Source organism: Pseudorca crassidens, chromosome X (assembly GCF_039906515.1).
Source record: "Pseudorca crassidens isolate mPseCra1 chromosome X, mPseCra1.hap1, whole genome shotgun sequence".
NCBI lineage: Eukaryota > Metazoa > Chordata > Mammalia > Artiodactyla > Delphinidae > Pseudorca > Pseudorca crassidens.
This window is the reverse complement of record NC_090317.1, coordinates 92,090,715-92,117,491: the sequence shown is the minus strand read 5'-3', so window position 1 is coordinate 92,117,491 and position 26,777 is coordinate 92,090,715. Positions and strand designations below refer to the sequence as shown.

Here is a 26,777-nt window from a genome sequence, read left to right as displayed (position 1 = left end):
CTTTGGAATGGCTGCCTTTGGCTGCTGAAAATCTAACCCTTTAGTGAAAAGGGTGACAAAGTCCCCTGACCAGCAGTTCTAGAATATCCCATTTTTACTTGGTGCTTTGATGCATACCTCCTATATATATTTCTTCTTTGGAGAAATTATTCACATCTTTTGCCCATTAGAAAAATTTGGCTATTTGTCTTTTTATTGTTGAATTGTAAAAGTTCTTTACGTAGTCTAGGGTTTTTAAAAAATATTTATTTGGCTGCACCGGATCTTAGTTGAGGCACACGGGATTTTCGTTGCCCCATTCAGGATCTTTAACTGTGGCATGTGGGATCATTTAGTTGCAGTGTGCAGGCTCTTAGTGGCAGCATGTGGGATCTAGTTCCCTGACCAGGGATCAAACCCAGGCCCCCTGCATTGGGAGTGTGGAGTCTTAACCACTGGACCACCAGGGAGGTCCCTAGATACAGGTTTTTTTATCAGATATATGATTTGCAAATCATTTCTCCCTTTCTGTGGGTTGTCTTTTCACTTCATTGATGGTGTCCTTTGAGACACAAAAGTTTTTAATTTTGATGAAGTTCAGTTTATCTATTTTTTTTCTTTTGGTTGCTTGTCCTTTTGGTGTCATATCTAAGAAATCATTGCCTAAACCAAGATCATGTAGTTTTATACCTATGTTTTCTCCTAAGAATTCTGTAGTTTTATAAAACTCTTACATTTGGGTCTTTGATCCATTTAAGTTAATTTTTGTGTACAGCATGAGATGTTAGGGGTCTAACTTCATTCTTTTGCTTGTGGATATCCATGTATCCCAGCTCCATCTGTTGAGCAGCTTCCGTTTTGAAAGCAATGGACACTATATCCCAACCTTACCCACCTTGGTTCCACCAGGCTGCTATGAAAGAAAACACAGTTCTTGAATCACCAAGAAATCCCAGTTCCATCTTTTTAAGTCCCTTTTCACAAATATACCAAGGTGACTTTTCAAAAGTTTTTCCTACTTTGAACTGAGATGCTAATTTCTCTACTTTATGCTTCACTCTGTCCAAATACGTTACTTTTTCCCACTATATGGGAAAATACCATATATGTTCCTTTTTTATTGGTTAATTTTACAACTTTTTATGTTAGTGTTTCTTTTTTATGTCTTTGTTGGGTTTTTTTCATAGGTTACAAATTTTGTAGAAGTTAAGGAGGTGCCTGGTAAAAGTTTGGTTATTTACACTATTGAGAGTATACTTAGATAGTTTTTGAAATTAAAAGATGTAGCTTTATTCTCAAAAGCCACAAATAAAAGTATTTTCTTCTGACATAACTGCCAAATCTAAACAAATGTAAATGTTTCATAGCAAACCCTTGCAATGATTGCTTTTAGATTTAAAATAACGATAGTGTATTACCTTCATATAAAAATAAATGTTCACTAATAATTATTCAATTGTAAAAATTCTTCCTGCCTTCCAAATTTAAAAAATTGTCAGTGTGCATTAAAAGCACGATGACATTCCTTGATTTTGTGATAAATTTTTTTAAATTTATTTTATTTTGGGCTGCATTGGGTCTTTGTTGCTGCACACGGGTTTTCTCTAGTTGAGGCAATCAGGGGCTACTCTTCATTGCGGTGCGCGGGCTTCTCATTGTGGTGGCTTCTCTTGTTGTGGAGCATGGGCTCTAGGCGTATGGACTTCAGTAGTTGTGGCGCATGAGCGTAGTAGTTGCTCGTGGGCTCTAGAGTGCAGACTCAGTAGTTGTGGCACACGGGCTTAGTTGCTCCATGGCATGTGGGATATTCCTGGACCAGGGCTCAAACCCATGTCCCCTGCATTGGCAGGTGGCTTCTTAACCACTGTGCCACCAGGGAAACCTGTGCTAAATATTTTTAATAAAGAGTGTTATAGCAGTTCACAATAGCATATGAAAAGTATCAGAATGTAAAAACAAAAATCTTTTAATATATTATTTTGGGTTGACTCCTCCATGTTAGTTTTAGTAAAATTAAAACCTCATTGGTTAGTTATTTTCTACTGATGGATAGCTCTGGAGAAAATATTCTAAAATATAAATCTGTTAGAGAAATTTAAGAATGAATCTAATGCAACAAAATAGTTACTTAAGTGGAAACATACATGAAAATATTGGGAAATAATTTTTTACCGTTATGTATGTATTAGTCAGGATAGGCCAACTGCTATAACAAACATCTCCGAAAGTCTCAGCATCTTAACACAATGAAGGTTTTATTTTTTGCACATGTCTCCATCCAGTGTGGGTTTGGGATGTGAGTCATCTCTGCCTGACATAGGCATTCAGGGACTCAGGCTCTTTTTATGAGTGACTCCTCTGTCTGCCAGGTCTTTTCCCACTCCCTTTTCCACCCCCGAACTTCTAAATCCAGTCTGCAGGAAAAGAAAAGGCAGTATGGAGGGTTATGCAGGTAGATTTGGAGGGGGGCTAGACTTTGAAGTAGATTATCCACACATACGCCATTAGCCAGAACTCATTCACATGGCCCACCTAACTGCAAAGGATACTGGGGAATGCAGTCTTGCTATGTGCCTAGATGGAAAAAGAAACAGGGTTTGGTGAACACATTAGCATTTCTGTGTTACTCCTTGGTAGTGGTATTACGAACTCAAAGCTACATGAGCACAAGAACCTTACTGATTTCTTTTTTAACATTTTTATTGGAGTATAATTGCTTTAACACTGGTGTGTTAGTCTCTGCTGTATAAAAAAGTGAATCAGCTATACATATACATATATCCCCATATCCCCCTCCCTCTTGTGTCTCCCTCCCACCCTCCCTATCCCACCCCTCTAGGTGGTCACAAAGCACCGAGCTGATTTCCCTGTGCGATGCAGCTGCTTCCCACTAGCTATCTGTTTTACATTTAGTAGTGTATATATGTCAATGCCACTCTCTTACTTCATCCCAGCTTACCCTTCTCCCTTCCCGTGTGCTCAAGTCCATTCTCTACATCTGCGTCTTTATTCCTGTCCTGCCCCTACATTCTTCAGAACCATATTTCTTTTCTTAGATTCCATATATGTGTTAGTATATGGTATTTGTTTTTCTCTTTCTGACTTACTTCACTCTGTATGACAGACTCTAGGTCTATCCACCTCACTACAAATAACTCAATTTCATTTCTTTTTATGGCTGAATAATATGCCATTGTATATATGTGCCACATCTTCTTTATCCATTCATCTGTTGATGGACACTTAGGTTGCTTCCATGTATGGGCTATTGTAAATAGAGCTGCAATGAACATTGTGGTACATGACTCTTTATGAATTATGTTTTTCTCAGGTTATATGCCCAGTAGTGGGATTGCTGGGTCATATGGCAGTTCTAGTTTTTAAGGAACCTCCATACAGTTCTCCATAATGGCTGTATCCATTTACATTCCCACCAGCAGTGCAAGAGGGTTCCCTTTTCTCCACACCCTCTCCAGCATTTATTGTTTGTAGATGTTTTGATGATGGCCATTCTGACCGGTGTGAGGTGACACCTCACTGGAGTTTTTATTTCATTTCTCTAATGATTAGTGATGTTGAGCATCCTTTCATGTGTTTGTTGGCAATCTGTCTATCTTCTTTGGAGAAATGTCTATTTAGGTGTTCTGCCCATTTTTGGATTGGGTTGTTTGTTTTTTTGATATTGAGCTGCATGAGCTGCTTGTATATTTTGGAGATTAATCCTTTGTCAGTTGCTTCATTTGCATATTTTCTCCCATTCTGAGGGTTGTCTTCTCATCTTGTTTATGGTTTCCTTTGCTGTGCAAAAGCTTTAAAGTTTCATTAGGTCCCACTTTATTTTTGTTTTTATTTCCATTTCTCTAGGAGGTGGGTCAAAAAGGATCTTGCTGTGATTTATGTCATAGAGTGTTCTGCCTGTGTTTTCCTCTTAGGAGTTTTATAGTGTCTGGCCTTACATTTAGGTCTTTAATCCATTTTGAGTTTATTTTTGTGTATGGTATTAGGGAGTGTTCGAATTTCATTCTTTTACCTGTAGCTGTCCCGTTTTCCCAGCACCACTTATTAAAGAGGCTGTCTTTTCTCCATTGTATATTCTTGCCTCCTTTATCAAAGATAAGGTGACCATATGTGCGTGGGTTTATCTCTGGGCTTTCTATCCTGTTCCATTGATCTATATGTCTGTTTTTGTGCCAGTACCATACTGTCTTGATTACTGTAGCTTTGTAGTATAGTCTGAAGTCTGGGAGCCTCATTCCTCTAGCTCTGTTTTTCTTTCTCAGGATTGCTTTGGCTGTTCGGGGTCTTTTGTGTTTCCATACAAAATTGTGAAATTTTTTGTTCTAGTTCTGTGAAAAATGCCAGTGGTAGTTTGATAGGGATTGCATTGAATCTGTAGATTGCTTTGGGTGGTATAGTCATTTTCACAGTGTTGATTCTTCCAGTCTAAGAACATGGCATATCTCTCCATCTGTTTGTGTCATCTTTAATTTCCTTCATCCGTGTCTTACAGTTTTCTGCATACAGGTCTTTTGTCTCCTTAGGTAGGTTTATTCTTTTTGTTGCAGTGGTAAATGGGAGTGTTTCCTTAATTTCTTTCTCAGATTTTTCATCATTAGTGTATAGGAATGTGAGAGATTTCTGTGCATTAATTTTGTATCCTGCAACTTTATCACATTCATTGATTAGCTCTAGTAGTTTTCTGGTAGAGTCTTTAAGATTCTCTATGTATAGTATCATGTCATCTGCAAACAGTAACAGCTTTACTTCTTCTTTTCTGATTTGGGTTCCTTTTATTTCTTTTTCTTCTCTGATTGCTGTGGCTAAAACTTCCAAAACTATGTTGAATAATAGTGGTGAGAGTGGGCAACCTTGTCTTGTTCCTGATCTTAGTGGAAATAGTTTCAGTTTTTCACCATCGAGGATGATGTTGGCTGTGGATTTATCATATACTGCCTTTATTATGTTGACGAAAGCTCCCTCTATGCCTACTTTCTGGAGGGTTTTTATCATAAATGGGTGTTGAATTTTGTCAAAAGCTTTTTCTGCATCTGTTGAGGTGATCATGTGGTTTTTACCCTTTGATTTGTTAATATGGTGTATCACATTGATTGATTTGCGTATATTGAAGAATCCTTGCATTCCTGGGATAAACCCCACTTGACCATGATATATGATCCTTTTAATGTGCTGTTGGATTCTGTTTTCTAGTATTTTGTTGAGGATTTTTGCATCTCTGTTCATCAGTGATATTGGCCTGTAGTTTTCTTTCTTTGTGACGTCTTTGTCTGGTTTTAGTATCAGGGTGATGGTGGCCTCGTAGAATGAGTTTGGGAGTGTTCCTCCCTCTGCTATATTTTGGAAGAATTTGAGAAGGATAGGTGTTAGGTCTTCTCTAAATGTTTGATAGAATTCGCCTGTGAATCCATCTGGTCCTGGGCTTTTGTTTGTTGGAAGATTTTTAATCACAGTCTCAATTTCAGTGCTTGTGATTGGTCTGTTTATATTTTCTCTTTCTTCCTGGTTCAGTCTCAGAGGAACCTTACTGATTATTGATTTATTAATTTATTTTGGTTGCGCCTGGTCTTAGTTCTGGCAGGTGGGCTCCTTGGTTGCGGCATGTTGGCTCCTTAGTTGTGACAGGTGGGCTCCTTAGTTGCGGCTTGCAGGCTCCTTTAGTTGCAGCTCAGTGGCTCCTTAGTTGTGGCATGTGAACTCTTACTTGCGGCATGCATGTGGGATCTAGTTTCCTGACCATGAATCGAGCCCAGGCCCCTTGCATTGGGAGCTCAGAGTCTTAACTGCTGTGCCACCAGGTAAGTCCCAGAACCTTACTGCTTTTATTCACCACTGTAACCCTGTAGTTGATGCTATGATCTGTACTACCCAGATTCCCATTTAGTCTTAGGACCTATCCACGTGGTCAGGATACTCTGACTTCTTACCTGGCAGCTCTGGGCTCCAAGAGTGAGTTTTCTAAGCGATGAGAAGTGGAAGGTGCCACTCCAGCAGTGGCCATTTCATCATCTCTGCCTCCTATGACTCTTCCTCAGACACTGCTTGACCAAGTGGCTTGAGCAAGACCCCAGTCTGGTTATTGAGTCCAGAGGAACTGTGATTAAACACTGCTTCTCATTCCCTTTCCTCAGCCCTCAGTATTAACCTTGTAAGAATATAAATATATATTTTTCTTTTTACAAATAAGCCAATGGAGATAGTTTAGTGTTACTAACATAGTATTTATAGGCTTAAAACAAATGTACTCGTGGTGATTAAATGTAATTACTGTTATAGACTTTACCAAACCATAGTGGTTCTCAGGCAACACAAAGTAGAGAAGGAATTCCGTGTTTTTTAAAAATTATCAAAAAGGAAACTGAGAGTCAGCCTAGACACTTGTGTCCTCAACTCCTGCTTTTCCTTCCCACCCTACCTCTCATTTTTAGTCTACTTAATAGATGACATTTTTTTAAATAAATGACATTAAAAAAAATTTTTTTTAATTCTACATTCATCAGGAGGAGACAACACTAACTTTACTGCTTACACAAAACTGTCAGATCCAGAATATGAAAATGTTGGTATAAGCCAAATAAATTATTTACATACTGTTTTTTAAGCATAATTAGCTTCTGTGCCTCATTTTTTGCAATTTATGAAAATCTAGATGTTTAGCTAACTTCTTTTGGGAGCAAAGGAGGGAATAAGGGTGCCATTCTTTTTGGAAACTATATAATTTTAAAATAATATGCAAAGTCCAATATTATGGCAAAAAAGACTGTTACTAGCTCATTTTTACTGTTGTGCTTGAACCTGGATAGAATTTTTTTTCTAAGAAATCAATGTAAATGAAGTTTGATTATCAGATTTACAAGAAATTTAAAACTACCAAAGCTTTGAAAATACTCACAAGCATTAGATTGTATATCAAACATAAAGAGAAAGTAGAGAATGGAAAAGTCTTACTAAAAATCTAGAAGCACTAGTCAAGACAACAAAAGCCTCATACTCTTCAAAGCCCAAATCCCCTGAATTTTTTATGTGTAAGCATTGAACTTCAGTCTGTTTTCCCTAGGGGATTACTTGACTCTGTAGTTGAGATCAAAGGAATATTGACACTCATTTTAGGTAACAACATTTTGTTACCAAATTTAGCTGAATTCAAAGCAGTCTTGAAAATGTGCAGTTTCTTCTACAGTAAATATAAATGAATTTATGTGTGATAATCCCACAATTATAATAATTATAATTTTGGTTAAAAAAAAAAAAAGAAGTGGAAGGTGCCAGTCTTAAGACCTGCGCTCAGAAAATGTCACAGTATTACTTCCACCATATTTTATTAGAGCAGTTGCAGAGAGCTCCCAGACTGAAGGGGAGGGAAATAGACCCTACCTCTCAACAGAAGGACTATCAAAGGATTTATGACTATCTTCAATCCATCACAATAGTAATATTTGTAATGTTTGTATTTGAGTTACTTGTCTTATTGACTACAGACAGATTAATCATTCAGCTAGAGAAACTTAAATACTAGTAAAACTAAGCACTTGCTTTTTATTTATTACCTAATTCACAAGATTGTCAAAATGCTTCAGAATTTTATTTCCTAATGAACTTACAGAAGTAATTTTGGATGTATATAAATTAATTGACCTGATTCTTGGGTGCTAAAACTGAAAAGGGGTGAAGAAAGATACAACAGAGTAGGTGGAGCAAATCCTTTTAGGGTTTTTGTTCCAGCTTTCAGGTTAGGTTTTCCTCTCTGTTCCATTATCCTTTCTGCTATTCTCTTGTCCCTTAGTTTAGGGTAGTGTAGTGCATATACGTGGTGATTGAGGCGAGGGGTACAGAGAATTCTGAAATGGAGCCAACTTGCACTGTAAGTTACAGCTTTTTAAGTAAGCCTTTTCATTACCACAAGGAATTTTTTGAAGTAAGTTCAACAAATAAAGATGATGTTAACCCCATTTCATGTTTTTTAGGTAGACCGTGGATGATTTTGATGCTCATCAATGATAAACAAGTTTCAGATAGTTTTTGTTTTGTTTCATTTTTTGTTCATTTGTATATTTAAATCAGTTTCTTTCACAGTAAGGTTCCAATGGAAGGAAAGCAACGCTTCATGTTTGGTTAAAAGGAAGCATGCATTATAAGTTATATTACACATAAGTGGTTAATGTTATATTTATCATGTATGTGTATATGATTTTTAAATTGTAGATGAATTATTGACTTACTGTAAAAACAAAAATAATCAGAATACAAATATTAACTGTATAATATATATGCTTATACAACATGTACATATGTATGTACAAATAAGTGGGAACATTCTGTAACTTGCTTTTCTCACTTAACAATATATTATCATATACTTCTGAGTCATTAGTGATACTGGAAGAGAGGATGATTAGGTATCCAGAGAGGCCTAGTTCTCCTTGGAATATAAATGTTGGACTAACTGGGTTATGGAGAGCAGTACTGTCTTCACTAAACTCCCGACTCAAATATTTAACCACCAATGCAATGTTTCCACTTGGATGTCCAATAGACATCTCAGACTTAAAGTGTCCCAGACTGAACTAGTGATGTTCTTCCCAAACTAGTTCCACCTGTAATTTTCTACGTTTAACTAATAGCAGATTCATTCTTCCTGTTCAGTCTTTCAGGCCAAAATTCCTAGAGTCATCTTTGATTCTTCATTGCCTCATACCCCATATTCAGTATCAAAGGAGATCCCCTTGGTTCTACTTTTCAAAATATATCAGATTTCATATAGTAAGTCAAAGGAAGAATGGCCCCTAATGATAAATGGGAGCACAAGCCTGCCTCCCACTGCTATATTTTATCATCATGCTTCTCTCACCTCCCCCACTCTCCTTGCCCCACTCTTCACACACCTCCTTTCCCATTCCATTTTAGGCAGCAGCAGTCTACCATTTTGCTTTCAATTATGAGAATCAATAAAGAGCACTTTTATACACACATTTATCTTATTTAAAGTTTAAAGCAGTCTTTTGGTAGCTTTTCCAGTTACTATTGCTGTATAAATTGTTTTTCCAGTTACTGTTGCCCCCAAACTTAGCACCAAGCAACCATGTTTTTATACTTATAGGTTCTGTGGGTCAGGAATTCAGACAGGGCACAGTGGGGATGGCTAGTCTCTGTTCTACTATGTCTAGGGCCTCATCTGGGAAGACTTGGAAGTTTGGGGGTGACTCAGCGGCTGGGGGCTGGAATCATCTGAAGGCTTTCATTAACGTGTCTGCCACCTGGGCTGGGATGACATAAAGATTGCACATGGCCTCTCCATTTGGTTTGGCTTCCTCATAGCATGACAACCTCAGCATAGGCAGACTCTCTACAGGCCTCAGACACAGGGGTCCACATGCACATGTTCCAGCAAAAAGATGAAGCTGTTTTCCCTTTTATGACTCAGCCTTGCAATTCTCATAGCGTCACTTCTGCTGTATCCTATTGGTGGAAACAGTCACATGCCCTTCCTGATTCAAAAGGAGGAGAAATAGACTTCACCACTTGATGGGGCAGTGGGAGAGTCACATTGTAGAAGAGCGTGTGGAATTTTTAAAATACCATCTGTCACAGAGGTTGTAATTGTCTTTTGTTTCATAAATGAGGCATGGAGTCTTGTAGAGAAGCAGAGTGGCAAGATTAACAAGGGGCATCTTGGGAAACTACTCCTAGAGATTTTATTATAAGGGCCTCCTGTTTAGTTAGCTTTTAAGGCACTTATTTCAAGCCTTTAAAAAAAATCCATGATGTTGTGGTATTTGTGCAATTTCTGTGCTATTCACAGATGATTCTGATCCACTCATTAGGAAATGAAGCATAGTCTCTACCTGTTAAATATTTAGATCAACTGAAGACACACTGAGGACTCACTGTGCATAGGACACTGGAAGAGGCTGTAGGTCAGCTTAGAGTGGTTGCAGCTTCTTTTTTTTGCCTCCTCAGTGTCAACAGGAGTGTTCACATGGGCTAGAGGTAGCTGACCTACCCTGAGGAGCAGGTGGATAGGCTTTCTTTCTATGAGGCTAAGCAGGTGTGGTTGTGGGTCCTTTCACCAAAATCAGTCATCCAGAAAGTTACTACAGCATTCGTTTACACTCAAGCATCCAAATTGAAAACTGCACTTACTACATTACTCTAACAAAATTGCTCATATCTCTAGGCTTGTGAGCTTTTGCTGATTTGTTCAGCGGTCTGGTGACAATTCAAAGAGTGTCCCTCTACCAAGTGTATAGTGGCCAGAGAAGAAAATCACTGAGGGATGATCCTGGGATTTTGTCCAGCTATAGCAATGTTATGTGTACTTGAAGATGTTAAAGCTGCATTTTACAAAACCCCAAAGTAATATTTTTTCATTTATTCTCATAGACCTTCCCTCTATCGTTATAAGAATTTCTCCTTGTGAGTGTGTATTAACCACCTTTTACCCATGCATTTCCTTGCCTTTGGTATTACTGTTTCGGCCTATAATTTTTTTTATTGTCATAGGCTCAGTCCTTAGATTCAGACCTTTAGTTCAAGATACATATGAAAGATGAGTGAGATAACATCATCATTGTTATAAATTTTGCATTGAAATATAATATACACACAGAAAGATAATTAATGTATAACTCAGTTTTCATGAATTAAATACACTTGCTTAACTGGCACCCAGATCAAGAAAGAGAACATTACCAGCACCCCAGAAGCCCTCCTTCTGCTCCTCCCCACTGACTTCCTTCACCATAGGTGACAGTTTTGCCAGTTTTTAACCTTCATACTGAGACTGGATTGTTTTGTTCATCATTATGGTTGTGAGATTCATCCATGCTATTGCATGGAGCATTTCATTAGGTTTCACTTCTGTGTCATATTCCATTGTGTGATATACCACATTTTATTTATCCATTCTGCTTTTGATAGATATTTGGGTTGCTTTCAGTTCTCAGCTATTATGAAAAATGCTAATATGGACATTTTTATACATCTTTTAGGATACATATGTGTACTTTTTTGTTAAGTATATTCCTAGGAGTGGCTTTGCTAGCTCATAAGGTATGCACATGTTCAGCCATAATATCTGCTGCCAAATAGTTTGCCAAAATGATTGTACCAATTCACACTCCCAGCAGCAGTGGTCGATTTGCTCCATTTCTTTACAAGCACTTAGTATCTTCAATTTTTGATCAGTCTTTTCAAGTTTAGCCATTCTGGCAGGTAATGGTGATTATGATTTCAGTTTGCATTTCCATGTTAACTCATGAGGTCGAGAACCGCCATCTGGATAGCCTTATTTGTGAAGTGTCTATTCAGGTTTTTTGCCCAGTTTTTAATTGACTTCTCTGTTGTTTTCTAATTGATTTGTGAAAGTTTATTATACATTGTTGATAAACACGTTTTTCAGTCTTGGAGGTTATGGCTTTTGTGTCTTATTTAAAAAATCTTTGTCTATCCCAAGGTTATAAAGATATTCCCCTTTGTTTTCTTCCAGAAGCTTAATAAACATATTAGTTTAAATCAAGAACATTTATAGTCTGCCTTGTTCCATGTAGAATTTGAGGCAATTAAGATGAATAATTAAGCAAAATATTCTTCCTTTTAGAAAAAGATAAATCTTGAAAAAACTTAGATATTCTATAATTACCTCATAAGCCATGCACCAAAAAGTGCAGCATATTTAATCTCATAGTCTCTGGAGAATTCATATGCATGTCTTGTCCTTTTCGGTTGGGTTCATTTCAGTTGGAAGCAGGCCTCTGATAGCAGCTCCCAAATTTTTAGCTTCAATTAATATTTAGAGTTCCACTTTTTTCCTCAAATACTTTCTTGTTGTTGGCTTTTTAAAACTCCATATGGTAGAAAAATTAAAATATGCAAATGTGTGTAGTTATTAACTTTATTCCACATGCATTATTTGGAATCATAAGCTTTTGGAAGAATGCTTAGGAGGAAATATTCAATCTAAAATTACAGGGTGGACTATGCCTCTGTATATATTTATGTGTATTCTTATGAATACATTTATGTTTATGAATCCTTGTACATACATAGTAACTCTAGAAGCTCCAGAAGCCTTCCAGAGAAACAATTTTCATCATTTTATGATGACACATATATCTATTTCTTTCTTTTTTATTTTTTATTTATTTATTTATTTATTTATTTTTGGCTGCGTTGGGTCTTCACTGCTGCGCGTGGGCTTTCTCTAGTTGCAGAGAGCTAGAGCGACTCTTCATTGTGGTGCGCGGACTTCTCATTGTGGTGGCTTCTCTTTGTTGCGGACCACAGGTTCTAGGCGCGCGGGCTTCAGTAGCTGTGGCATACGGAATCAGTAGTTGTGGCTCACAGGCTCTAGAGGCAGGCACAGTAGATGTGGCGCACGGGCTTAGTTGCTCCACGGCACGTGGGATCTTCCCAGACCAGGGCTCGAACCCGTGTCCCCTGCATTGGCAGGTGGATTCTTAACCACTGCGCCACCAGGGAAGTCCCTTTCTCTTTTTTATTATAATTTTTTAACATCTTTGTTGGAGTATAATTGCTTTACAATGGTGTGTTAGTTTCTGTTTTATAACAAAGTGAATCAGCTATACAAATACATATATCCCCATATCTCCTCCCTCTTGAATCTCCCTCCCACCCTCCCTATCCCACCCCTCTAGGGGGTCACAAAGCACTGAGCTGATCTCCCTGTGCTATACGGCTGCTTCCCACTAGCTATCTGTTTTACATTTGGTAGTATACGTAAGTCTATGCCACTCTCTCACTTCATCCCAGCTTACCCTTCCCCCTCCCCACGTCCTCACGTCCATTTTCTACGTCTGCATCTTTATTCCTGTCCTGCCCCTAGGTTCTTCAGAATCTTTTTTCTTTCTTTTTCTTTTTTTAGGTTCCATATATATGTGTTAGCATATGGTATTTGTTTTTCTCTTTATGACTTACTTCACTCTGTATGACAGACTCTAGGTCCATCCACCTCACTACGAATAACTCAATTTCGTTTCTTTTCATGGCTGAGTAATATTCCATTGTATATATGTGCCACATCTTCTTTATCCATTCATCTGTCGATGGACACTTAGGTTGCTTCCATGTATTGGCTATTGTAAATAGAGCTGCAGTGAACATTGTGGTACATGACTCTTTATGAATTATGTTTTTCTCAGGTTATATGCCCAGTAGTGGGATTGCTGGGTCATATGGCAGTTCTAGTTTTTAAGGAACCTCCATACAGTTCTCCATAATGGCTGTATCCATTTACGTTCCCACCAACAGTGCAAGAGGGTTCCCTTTTCTTCACACCCTCTCCAGCATTTATTGTTTGTAGATTTTTTGATGATGGCCATTCTGACCAGTGTGAGATGATATCTCATTGTAGTTTTGATTTGCATTTCTCTAATGATTAGTGATGTTGAGCATTCTTTCATGTGTTTGTTGGCAATCTGTATATCTTCTCTGGAGAAATGTCTAGTTAGGTCTTCTGCCCATTTTTGGATTGGCTTGTTTGTTTTTTTTGATATTGAGCTGCATGAGCTGCTTGTATATTTTGGAGATTAATCCTTTGTCAGTTGCTTCATTTGCAAATATTTTCTCCAATTCTGAGGGTTGTCTTTTTGTCCTGTTTATGGTTTCCTTTGCTGTGCAAATTTTTTGAAGTTTCATTAGGTCCCATTTGTTTATTTTTGCTTTTATTTCCATTTCTCTAGGAGGTGGGTCAAAAAGGATCTTGCTGTGATTTATGTCATAGAGTGTTCTGCCTATGTTTTCCTCTAAGAGTTTGATAGTGTCTGGCCTTACATTTAGGTCTCTAATCCATTTTGAGTTTATTTTTGTGTATGGTATTAGGGAGTGTTCTAATTTCATTCTTTTACCTGTAGCTGTCCCGTTTTCCCAGCACCACTTATTGAAGAGGCTGTCTTTTCTCCACTGTATATTTTTGCCTCCTTTATCAAAGATAAGGTGACCGTAGATGCGTGGGTGTATCTCTGGGCTTTCTATACTGTTCCATTGATCTATATGTCTGTTTTTGTGCCAGTACCATACTGTCTTGATTACTGTAGCTTTGTAGTATAGTCTGAAGTCTGACAGCCTGATCCCTCCAGCTCTGTTTTTCTATCTCAAGATTGATTTGGCTGTTTGGGGTCTTTTGTGTTTCCATACACAATTGTGAAATTTTTTGTTCTAGTTCTGTGAAAAATGCCAGTGGTAGTTTGATAGGGATTGCATTGAATCTGTAGACTGCTTTGGGTGGTATAGTCATTTTCACAATGTTGATTCTTCCAATCCAAGAACATGGTATATCTCTCCATCTATTTGTATCATCTTTAATTTCTTTCATCCATGTCTTATAGTTTTCGGCATACAGGTCTTTTGTCTCCTTAGGTAGGTTTATTCCTAGGTGTTTTATTCTTTTTGTTGCAGTGGTAAATGGGAGTGTTTCCTTAATTTCTTTTTTCAGATTTTTCAACATTAGTGTATAGGAATGTGAGAGATTTCTGTGCATTAATTTTGTATCCTGCAACTTTATCACATTCATTGATTAGCTCTAGTAGTTTTCTGGTAGAGTCTTTAGTGTTCTCTATGTTTAGCATCATGTCATCTGCAAACAGTGACAGCTTTACTTCTTCTTTTCTGATTTGGATTCCTTTTATTTCTTTTTCTTCTCTGATGGCTGTGGCTAAAACTTGCAAAACTATGTTGAATAATAGTGGTGAGAGTGGGCAACCTTGTCTTGTTCCTGATCTTAGTGGAAATGGTTTCAGTTTTTCACCATTGAGGACGATGTTGGCTGTGGGTTTGTCATATATGGCCTTTATTATGTTGAGGAAAGTTCCCTCTATGCCTACTTTCTGCAGGGTTTTTATCATAAATCGGTGTTGAAATTTGTCGAAAGCTTTTTCTGCCTCTGTTGAGATGATCATATGGTTTTTATCCTTCGATTTCTTAATATGGTGTATCACATTGATTGATTTGCATATATTAAAGAATCCTTGCATTCCTGGGATAAACCCCACTTGATCATGGTATATGATCCTTTTAATGTGCTGTTGGATTCTGTTTTCTAGTATTTTGTTGAGGATTTTTGCATCTCTGTTCATCAGTGATATTGGCCTGTAGTTTTCTTTCTTTATGATGTCTTTGTCTGGTTTAGGTATCAGGGTGATGGTAGCCTCGTAGAATGAGTTTGGGAGGGTTCCTCCCTCTGCTATATTTTGGAAGAGTTTGAGAAGGATAGGTGTTCGCTCTTCTCTAAATGTTTGCCAGAATTCACCTGTGAAGCCATCTGGTCCTGGGCTTTTGTTTGTTGGAAGATTTTTAATCGCAGTCTCAGTTTCAGTGCTTGTGATCGGTCTGTTTATATTTTCTATTTCTTCCTGGTTCAGTCTTGACAGGTTGTGCTTTTCTAAGAATGTGTGCATTTCTTCCAGGTTGTGCATTTTATTGGCATAGAGTTGCTTGTAGTAATCTGTCATGATCCTTTGTATTTCTGCAGTGTCAGTTGTTACTTCTCCCTTTTCATTTCTAATTCTACTGATTTGAGTCCTTTCCCTTTTTTCTTGATGAGTCTGGCTAATGGTTTATCAATTTTGTTTATCTTCTCAAAGGACCAGCTTTTAGTTTTATTGATCTTAGGTATTGTTTCCTTCATTTCTTTTTCATTTATTTCTGATCTGATCTTTATGATTTCTTTCCTTCTGCTAACTTTGGGGAAGTTTTGTTCTTCTTTCTCTCATTTCTTTAGGTGTAAGGTTAGGTTGTTTATTTGAGATGTTTCTTGTTTCTTGAGGTAGAATTGTATTGCTGTAAACTTCCGTCTTAGCACTGCTTTTGCTGCATCCCATAGGTTTTGGGTTGTCGTGTTTTCATTGTCATTTGTTTCTAGGTATTTTTTGATTTCCTCTCGGATTACCCCCTTTCTCTCTTTTTTAGATGGCCTACCCTGTTCTTTAAAATTTCCAGGGACTAATAATTCAGATTTCGTCTTGGTTACATTTTCTGATGCTTCATGTACTATCTAGAACATTCATTGTAGAACGAGTCATTGGTATAAGAAATTTCTGTTTCTTCCCTTGCTTGGTTTCCTTGCCTTGGGCTCTTAAGTGTCAGGAGGGGTTTGGGAAAATAATGGGTTTGCTCAGGCCTGCTAGATAATTTGGTGGAAGAATGGGAATCTTTCATCCCATTGTGTTTTCCTGACTCAGACTTATAGTCACTATCATTTATGGTTGGGAAATGGCTTAAGTTTGTATAAATCCATGGCCTCTTGGCTTTAACTCATCTACCTAAATAGTAAAAATAATAAGAGATATAAAAATAACACTGGCTTTTTTTTTTTTTTTTTTTTTTTTGCTGTACGCGGGCCTCTCACTGTTGTGGCCTCTCCCATTGTGGAGCACAGGCTCCGGACGCGCAGGCTCGGCGGCCATGGCTCACGGGCCCAGCTGCTCCGCGGCATGTGGGATCTTCCCGGACTGGGGCATGAACCCGTGTCCCCTGCATCAGCAGGCGGACTCTCAACCACCGTGCCACCAGGGAAGCCCGACACTGGCATTATGGATCATCTGTTTTTTACTATACACTTTACTAACCACTTTATGTATTTTATTTCATATAATCATCATAATAACCCTATAAGTTTGATACTATTATATCATAATTTATGATTATCGTCCTTTTTAGCTGAGAAAACTGAACTTTGTAGACATTAAGTAATTGCCCAAGATCACCATGCGAGTGAGTGGCAGTAAAAGACTGGTTTGTGTGAGTCTATAGCCTATACTCTTTACCACCATCCAGTATGGCCTCCATGGTAGAAAATCATGAGTTTAGCTAAACTATATCTTTGGTATGTAATCCGGCTGTGCCTTTGTACAGGTATCACCCCTTCTTCTGGTTCCCCTTCTAAATAAATGTGGTGGCCATTGCACCAAGAATGCACAATGCAATATTTTATTAGAAGGAATGGAAGTAAGGGCCTAGGAGCCAAAAGCGTAAATGAAACATTTATTAGCAGTCAGAGTATTCACAGCAAATAACAAAGCTGGATTTGTACAACCATTTACTTTCTAGAAAGGGATCTGTCATGCCTCTCATTTGGCGGAGCAGGGGATTTCCCCAGGGTGGGAAGGGAGAACATTCAGCTCCACTGTATGGCCTGAGTGCTGTTGGGCCCATCCAGTCAGTGCCTGGAATCTGTCATTTGTTGATTGTTATCAGTGTCTTTCTTTTGCTTTTCTAGGATTGTAGCCGACAAGGTAAAGGAGGTCCTATTTATCCGACCCCGGAAGTACATCCACTGCTCCAGCCCAGAGACTGCAGAGCCTGGCTACATCAACATCATGGAGCTGGCGGCATCTGTGTGCCGCTATGACCTAGATGACATGGACATCTTCTGGCTCCAGGAACTCAATGAAGACCTCGCAGAAATGGGTAAGTTGTTTCCTCACAAGTAACTTGTTCCTTGACTTGATTTGTGATTTTTTAAAAAAGGTGTCAGGACCATTTTAACTTGCTTTCATTTTGTGGCTTCCTTTCTTTTCTGGACTCTTCATTTATTTTTCTCTTTAATCTTAATCTTAACGAGGCATTTCCTGAAATGCATAAATATATTGAAGTAGAGCAGTAACATTTAAATCTGACCTTGTCTTTCCCTGTTCATGGTGAATATCACAGATCAGGGATGGCATGTAGGTTTCACAAGGCCATTTCCCAGTTCTGAGTGTGAGATTGGTCATGGCTGATTGGACTTCTGGTTGAGAAGGATTCTGAGACTGGTTGCTCGTTTGGCCCTGAAAAGTACCATGATCAGTGAGCAGGGCCAAGGGTAGTGGCACCTCTGACATCTCCACCTGATGGAGAGAAACTGCAACTTTAGCATTAGGCAGCACCACTGCAACTGACAGGTTGATGTGACCAGGATGCCTTAATGTAGGACTTGTATTTTGCTGCCTGGAAGAAGAATGGCAGGCCTAGGGCAAAACATCCCCAAAGCAGTTCTTAGCTACCTACAGTGAGTTCTAGAGTTGTCATGCTACTCTCAAAAAATAAAATAGAATGAAGCAAAAACAAGCAAATAAAAAACCTCGTAGTAAACATAGTAGTAATTTTAAAGTAAACGTGTGCCATACAGTACCATACCGGCAATGCTCAGAAATCCTAGGCTGAAAGGAAACTCACCTTATACTTACACACAGTTCTTTTTGACCTGTTTTCAGTCTAAACAGTGTTTAGGTCCAAGTGGTCCTGTGAAACTGGGTGGTTTTTAACTCTCTGTATGAGATATGGTAAAGGATACATTTGATTTTGTTTTTGTTTGAATCACATTTGTTCATTGTTAGTACAACAAGGATCAGTGGTTTTCCTTTTCTTCCCTTTTTTTTCTTTCTTTCTTTTGAGGTTGGTATCTGAATGCATGTGAATACAAAATTAAAATTATACTAAATCCAGTTTGGCATGGTGGTGATAGTTACTCTGCCAGTAACCAATACTAACTCCTTGCTTTTTAAAACATTTTGTTTTATGTCTTCTCTTGTTCTGCCTTCTAAGAGGAAGGAGAGGGGTCAAAAAAATTTAGGGTCGGAACCACAAAGAGAAGGGAATAAAAGACTGACAGAAAGGGAAAATGAGAGTCTGAGGGCATAATCAAGTGGATCGATGGCTCAATGTACAGTTGTGTTTATGAACCATACAACATCCATATACACTATAGTCATTACAGTGCTGCCTTCAACATGACACTGCCTTATAACAAAGTCCCTTTGGTATTTTGCAGTTAATTCCCTTTGGATGAGTTTTTTTTAAATAAGCTTTCAAAAAAATTTTTGAAATACTTTTAGCTTTCAAGAAAAGTTGCAGTTTTAATACAGTTACCATATACGCCTCACGCAGTTTGTTTCGTCTAATGTTAACATCTCACTTTACCATGATACATCTGTCAAAGCTAAGAAAACAGCACAGGTACAGTACTATTAGCTAAGTTCCAGACTTTATTGGAATTTCACCAGTTTTTCCACTAATGACCTTTTTCTGTTCCAGGATCCCGTCCAGGATACCACATTGCATTTAGGCTTGGATGAGTTTTAAAAAGATGATTACCTTATCTCCAGCATTCCTTTAGAGTGAATGATATTGTAGTAAGGTTCTAAGAGCTTAAAATAAACTTTCAAAAACAATATTATCTTAAGCATGTTTTTTATTCAGATTAAGGAATTCTAAAAGTTGAGTGCTTACTGCATACCAGTCACTATACTAAGCAATGTATGAACATGATCTCATCTCTGCCTCACAAGAAATCAATGAGTTTGGTATTATTATCCTTATTTTTATAGATAAGGAAGCTAAGCCCTAAAGAGGGTAAATAACTTGTCAAAGCTTATATAACCAATGTGAGGTCAAGTTGGAATTTGAATCCAAGTGCTCTTATAACCAGACACTATACTCCTTCACTCCAGGGGAAAAAAAAGTGTAATTTGTCTTGGCTGGAAAAATTAAACATACTACCTGAGTAGTTTTTGGTTTCATAAGTAGCAACAACATTGAAAAGGTAGTTTATGTGGAATTCCAAAGTTCCTTAGGATCTTATATTGCAGATGAAGTGGTATATTTGGATAAATTTGTTTTGGATCACTTTGAGAAGTACTCCTGAGTTTATAAGCTGTTAGAATAAATATATGTGTGCTCTCACAAAATCATCAGTCCCCCTAAGAAGAAAAATGTTTAGTTGTTACCAATAGCCATCATATGAATCTTTTAGTTGAGTTATTATGTATAGAAGGCTAAGAAAAATTAAAAGTATAGAAGGAAAAGGAATCAAGAGGCAAAAAAGGTAATTTCAGAATTTGCAGTTAGACCTTTATGAATGCTAATAAGTTTACTTTATATTTTAGTTTGTCATTAGAAAATATTATTGGATTTTCTAAAAGTCAGGTTTGAAAAACAAATAACAAATATTTCATATGTATAATCACATATACAGTACCTAGAATTTTCTTTTATGGCTTAATACCTTTTTGTATGAAATTTTCCTTGTGTGACCATTAGATGTGCTCATTGGAACTAATTTGCTAAGAATGAATTGTTATTTATATCCAAATAGTTATATGATTCTAATTATTTTATTATACTATAAAGTGTTCAAGATTACAAAGTCCAATGAAAGTCCTCCCTCAGTGGGAATAAGAGAAAACAGATTCGGGGGAGTTCCCTGGTTGCCTAGTGGTTAGGATTCCGGGCTTTCCAGGTTCAATCCCTGTTCAGTGAACTGAGATCCTACAAGCCTCATGGCGCAGCCACAAAAAAGAGAGAGAGAGAGAGAGAGAGAGAAACAGATTTAGGAGGAGACTGGCTAGGATTTGGACAGAAAATTGAAAGGGTCAGTATATATAACTTACAAAGAATATGGTGAAATGTATTTCTCCTTTCATGTGTCAAACACTAATATGTGATGATAGGTAAATTTTAGAATAGCTCTAGTAAAAGATTCTTTAAAATCTGGTTGTTTTAGATCAGGGAAGAGATGGTTTTATCCTTTAGAATCTCCCCACCCCTGCACCGGGCTCACAGTAGGTGATTTGGGAATGACAGCTGACTGATGGGTTGATTGATTGTTTGTATTTCTGTGCAGGTTGTGGGCCAGTTGATGAGAATCTTATGGAAAAGACAGTAGAAGTCCTGGAACGCCATTGCCATGAAAATATGAACCATGCTATTGAGACAGAGGAAGGGCTAGGCATAGAGTATGATGAAGATGTGATCTGTGATGTGTGCCGGTCTCCAGACAGTGAAGAAGGGAATGATATGGTGTTCTGTGATAAGTGTAACATCTGTGTGCATCAGGTTAGTGAGAGTGGAGACCGCCACCTCCCCACGGTCAGCCTTTCTGAAGTTCAGTGATCATCTCCAGCACCCATATCTGGGTAGCAGCTTGCATTTAAGGGTGAAAATAAGGATTTGGCCTGGCTGTTCTCCAGTAATTCCTTTAGAAATAATACTTCTTATGATCCCCAAGGTGACTTATTAACTTTACTCCAGGGGGCTAAACCCAGGTCTTTATTGTGTATCTTCATGCCCATGCCATTGAGATTGCCTTGTTCGATACTTTTACAGTCCCCTGGGGAGTCTCCTTGCTACCTGCCTGGGAGTCTCTCCTCTGCCTTGGAGTCCCTGTTATATCATCAGGTTACACCCATGGTCAGTAACCTTGGGGAGTTTACACTTCCTACAGCTGGAAGTCGGGACTCCTCATCCTGGCACCCAGAGCCCTCCTCTGTCTCCCAAATATACCACTCCCAGGAAACTAGGTCTACTCCATTTTTAAACATCATAGAATTTTAGGATTGTAAAAAACCGTCCCACTCCTTAATTTTACAGATAATACCAGGAGAGGTGAAGTGACTTTACCCAACCTCTTATAGCTAGTTGTCATTCTTTCTCTACCACACTACTTTTTTAAATTAATAGTAATGATGATGGTGATATCCACATTCTTTTCAGCTCTTTCCTTTTCTTCCCCCACAAGCCCTATGCTCTAGCAAAATAAGGTTACTCAGTGGGGCAGTGATGAATATTCCTGATGCTGTCCTGTCTCCATGTTTCAGCCACACCAATTTAAAATGCCTTCTCCCACCTCCGGCTAACAAAACTTTACATATCTTTCAAGATCTAGTTCGAATCCTTTCTTGAACTCCCTTACCCTAAGTGATTTTTCACTCTTCTGAACCTGTTGTGTGTTTCATTCATTTCATTAATTTATCTAGTAAATAGGTATGCAACACCATCCATGTTCCAGGACTGTGCTGCATGCTGAAGATACAGTGATGAAGAGGCAGACATGGTCTTTGCCCCCAGGGAGATCAGAATCTGGTGTAGGGTCTACAAGGAAACTGCCCATTTAGCATAGTATGCCAAGTGTTTTTGTAGATTGAAGTCCATGCTGCTGTGGAAGTGCATGGGAGGGATGGGGGTCAGGGATACCATCCAGAAGGTGGCATCCAAGCTGAATCTTAATGGCCAAAGGGAAGTGCCAGAAAAAAACAGCAGCGTGTGTTCACGCAGAGAGGAGAACATGTTCAGGTGGGGTAGTGAGAGTAGGCAAAGTATGTTAGAAGCAACTCTGAGCTGTTCAGAACTGTGGAGAGTGGTGGGGTCGAGTAGGGAATGCATGGAGAGTGAGGGTAGAGAGGGATACAGGGGACAAATGTGAAGGGCCTTCTCTGACAAACTAAGGAACTTCGGTTTTGTCCTGTCAACCCTGAAGGATATGATTTGTAATTTAGAAGGATCATCCTGACTACAAAGATATTAAAATGATTAGATAATACAGGAGATAGAGAGAAACCAGGACTTAAGACTTTATTTTAGTTCCATGGGCCACCTAACCTAACCCTCTGTATTAAAAGGTACTCAGAATATTCTGTGATCAGTTGGGTCTCTTTCTTCCTTTTACTTGTATCCTTTTAGAGTGAATTTTGAAAATGTATATTCACTCTACCAGTTACTGGCATTTATGTCTCACCTTTAGTGACAGAGAAAATCTTTACTACTTAAGTACGAACTTAAATATCTGACAGTACAGGTCCACAGTCCCTTCTATGCATTTCCAAAATTTTAAAGCTCTGAAAACTACAAGTTTTTACCGAAGTTTGGCACGAAAACTGATTTGAGGGCAGTAGCAGAACTCACCCCGTATGAGGCTATTTGTAGTCTTTATTCCATTTTGTGAAAATACTCATATATTTTGTTAGAGAAATATTAATGTATTTGATTATATGGCACTACCCTGGTCCCATAGGTAATATGCCATGTATATACTGTATCACTTTCCTAAGATATGAACAATTCTGAATTTCCTGATGTTTCTTACCCTAGAGTTTTCAGATAAATGATTGTGGATCTTTAGTAGAATTGAAGGTAATAGTACTGAGGTCATCTGTATATATTTTCTGTATTTGTCCTTCACAGTTGGGACAAAATATTAATGAATTACTTCCAGGTTCTTTAACTAACAAAATGAAATGTAGCATAATAATTCTCCTTAAAGATATTTTGCTTTGAAAACATATCCAGTAATGACTATAAATGGTGCCCTTTCCTCACATAGAAAGAAATGACAATAACACCTGACCAGGCCTTGCAGAATATAAGCTGGTATGTGTTAAAGCTGGACGTTGATGCCACATAAAGTTTCATATAAAAGAGAATTCTTCCGAAGTGAGTAGGTTCACTTGAATTCTAAAGAGATACTTAGGTTAGAGCTCCCTCTGTTGACTGAAAAGTGACTTTAAATGATTTGGAAGATTTGGTTTACTCAACAGAATTGGGGACATGTTGACAATTATATTTATTAAACATAATTTTTCTTCTTTAACTACCATATTATATCAACTGTTTGTTCCTCTGTGACTATAATACACTTACGGTCCGTACTTTAGAAGAGAGGTTTATTTTACATCAATAGATGTTGGATTTTAATAATTAAATTTTTTCATGAAAAACTGTGAAAATTGGGGCCATTCCAAGGCCCTTAATGTATTCCATTTTCTGCTTCTTAGCCCATGTATTGAACACTCAAACTGAGGCCTAAATTAATTTGCCTGAAGGTACATGCTCATAGTTTTTATACCTGTCATATATATAATGTTTAGCACTAAATTTATTAACCCTTTGAAATTATATGTAAAACATATGTTCGTGCATGTGTGCAGTTTTTTTAAAAAAATGCAGTCCAGCCTTCGCCATTTTGTGGTCTAGAAAAAGTTGAGAGCCACTACAACACTACAATGAAATACAAGCTTCTGTGATCTTATGACCAGGAATAAGTCTACAGAAGAGCTCAGTAAATGATTTTCTACCCAATAAAATGGCCAGGTGATAAAGGGTATTGCTAGAACCAGCTTCTGGTTTTTCTTCTGCTGGTCTGAAAGAGGCTCTGTTTTAGGGAGAAAGCTTGCTTTCATTTCCTTGCAGACTTTCTGAATCTCAGAGAAAGAAAAAGCTTTGAAGGTTAGGGACCTTATAAAATGATGCCCTGCTTTTGTGACAGCAGCCTAGTTGGAATCCAGCTTCAGTTGTTGAGTGAAATTTATTTGTTCTACCAAACCACCTACTCAAGCTCAGCGTAGAGAACCTTCCAGATAAATTGATGGTAAAGGACCTACCTCCAGTGACCTTACAGTATCACTGAGGAGATGAAACATAACAGTTAAAGTAGAGAAGCATACATGATGTCAACTAAGTACCTGGTGAGGGAAACGACGTTGAGTGGAGGGTGGGAGTCAGGAAGTGGAGCAGACACAGGGGCTACAGTGATCTGAGAATTGAGGTGAAGAACAGCAGGCTTTTTCTTTGAAGGGCCAGATAGTAAATATTTTAGACTTTGAGGACCACATATAGTCCCTGTTACATATTCTTCTTTCTTTTAACATCCCTTTAAAAATATGGAAACCATTCTTAGCTTGTTGGCCTTACAAAACACGTCTCAAGAAGTAGGCCCCTGGTTTTAGATGGGGTTGGGGGTGGGAGCAGAAGGGGCTTTTAGAGGGTTTATTGCTGTGCAATGGTATGAAGTCTTTGTTTTAGTAAGAAGAATATGGCAGCCAAATAGAAAAAGGATTGAAGGTATGAAGGGAGAGGAAGAGAATTTAGAAATAAATCAATCCAGGCATGACTTGTTTGGAGCAGTTGTGGTGGGGATGGAGAGGAAGGTCAGAGTCTAGTGACCACGCCGTAGGGATTAGTAGCAAGCCCAAGGGACAGTAGATGAAGGAAAGTGGATAATAAGAGTCAAGGAATTTGGATCTGGAAGCTGCGAAGCATGGTGGTGATATGGATAGAGAGAGTTTGGAAAGGGGGCCAGTTGCGGGGGTAACATGATGGTGACTGTTGGAACTGGAATCTGAGGTGTGGGTGAACTTTCTGGGGCAGGCACAGACTTTGAAGCTGCGGTGGTGAATCAGTCAGTAGTGAAGGTATGCTAGGCCACATGGGGAGCCAGGTGACCCCCAGCTATAGTCTCTAATGGTGAGAGTAGAGCAGTAAGGGGGGAAGGATGGGCGAAATTAGAGATAGTGAAAAGGAAATCTAAAATATTTCCAAACTAATCTCCCTCCTTGCACCTCCAATAGTAATTCATTTATTTATTTGTCCGACTTCATTCTGTAAGGAATTTGAAGTAGCTTCAAGAACTCATTATGGACTATTGTGATTAGTCTAATATTCTGTTCAATTCAGGATCCATTCGTAAGTCCCTTTTTCTTCAACTCAAGCAAGTAACTGCTACAGTTTCCTGAGAGTGCTTTTTATGCAGCAGGCACTGTTAGGCTCTTTAACATCAGCTCATTTGCTCCTCAGAAGTTTCATTCTGCTTATTTCTTAACACTTTTTTCTTGATCACAGCAGTGCATGACATGTAGAAGTTGTTCAGTGAGTATATGACTGACTAATTATAATACATAATCATTGAGAAAGCTTTAGAAAACGGAGGCAAAAAAAAATACGTAATCACAAAACTCAGATAACAGTTGGGCTAACTTTTGCGTGTATTTCCTTCTAGTCTTACTCTATCGTCCTTAAAGTTAATTCTCATAGACAGACATGCTGACCTTAAAACAGATGCTAGAAGTTGCTTTTTTTTTTTTTTTTTTGAGTGTTTTAAAATTACTAAATCCTGGATATGAGCTCGTTTGGCCTTATTTGCCTCTTTCTCCTAAAAGTGGAGGGTACTCTGTGACTGTGTACCGGAGCAGACATTGACCCCGTGAGAAGATGCTAACCATTACCCCCCTCTCCTCCTCGTGCCTCCAGGCCTGCTACGGCATCCTCAAGGTCCCAGAAGGCAGCTGGCTGTGTCGCTCCTGTGTCCTGGGCATTCATCCACAATGTCTGTTATGTCCAAAGAAAGGTGGAGCCATGAAGACCACCAGGACAGGGACTAAATGGGCTCACGTCAGCTGTGCCCTGTGGATTCCAGAGGTAAGAATTCATCCAGGTCTGTGAGGCCATTTGCTCTCCCACAACGTTCAGACTGACTCAGGCTTCATGGAGATGCTTCATGCCTGCCCAAGTTTCTGAGGTGACAATGGTTCCACTTGACCTCCCTCACATCCTTCTTTTGCAAGTGGGCATGTGAGCCCATGCTAATTAATTTATAGGTGGTACTACCAGTGGTATTGGATAAATTTGGATGAGAGGAGAGGGTATGAGCAGCAGATTTTTTAAAGGTAAAACCTACCTTAAAAATACCAAATCTTAAGTGTTGAAGTTTCATAAGTTTTTACACATGTATGTATCTGTCACCACAACCCAGACCAAGACATAGGACATCCCAGAAGTAGACATAGAGCATCCCAGAAGGATCCCTCACACCTACTTTCCAGTCCTTATCTGGGTCCCTATTACCCAAGAGTAACTACCATTTTGATTTCTATCACTATAGTTTCGTTTTGTCTAAAAATGGAATCATACAGTATGCACTCTTTTCTGTCTGGCTAGCAGTCTATATTGTAGTGTGTGTCAATGTTCATGCCTTTCCATTGCTGAGTAGTATTCCATTTTTTAAGAGTGTCTTTATTCAGAATGCCACCCCTCACTATTTAATCTGGTCCTTCAGTTGCTGATATTTCCCGAGGGCTTCCAGACATTACTTCTTACTTTTTATGGCTGCCCTTTTTATTTTTATCTATTTATTTATTTATTTTTAATTTATTTATTTTATTTTTGGCTGTGTTGGGTCTTTATTGTTGTGCGTGGGCTTTCTCTAGTTGCAGAGAGCAGGGGGCTACTCTTCGTTGCAGTGC

General features: G+C 38.4%; 1 protein-coding gene across 6 annotated transcripts in view; it reads left to right on the top strand.

Annotated features, from left to right (window-relative positions):
* The window catches only part of JADE3 (jade family PHD finger 3), a 151,783-nt gene that overhangs the window by 102,647 nt on the left and 22,359 nt on the right, over window positions 1-26,777 (top strand). For all 6 annotated transcript variants that reach the window (XM_067722812.1, XM_067722808.1, XM_067722813.1 and 3 more), the window contains 3 exons: window positions 17,225-17,415; window positions 20,609-20,820; window positions 25,786-25,953. In XM_067722812.1, coding sequence (XP_067578913.1) covers window positions 17,225-17,415; window positions 20,609-20,820; window positions 25,786-25,953 — 571 coding nt within the window. The remainder of the gene's footprint in view (window positions 1-17,224; window positions 17,416-20,608; window positions 20,821-25,785; window positions 25,954-26,777) is intronic.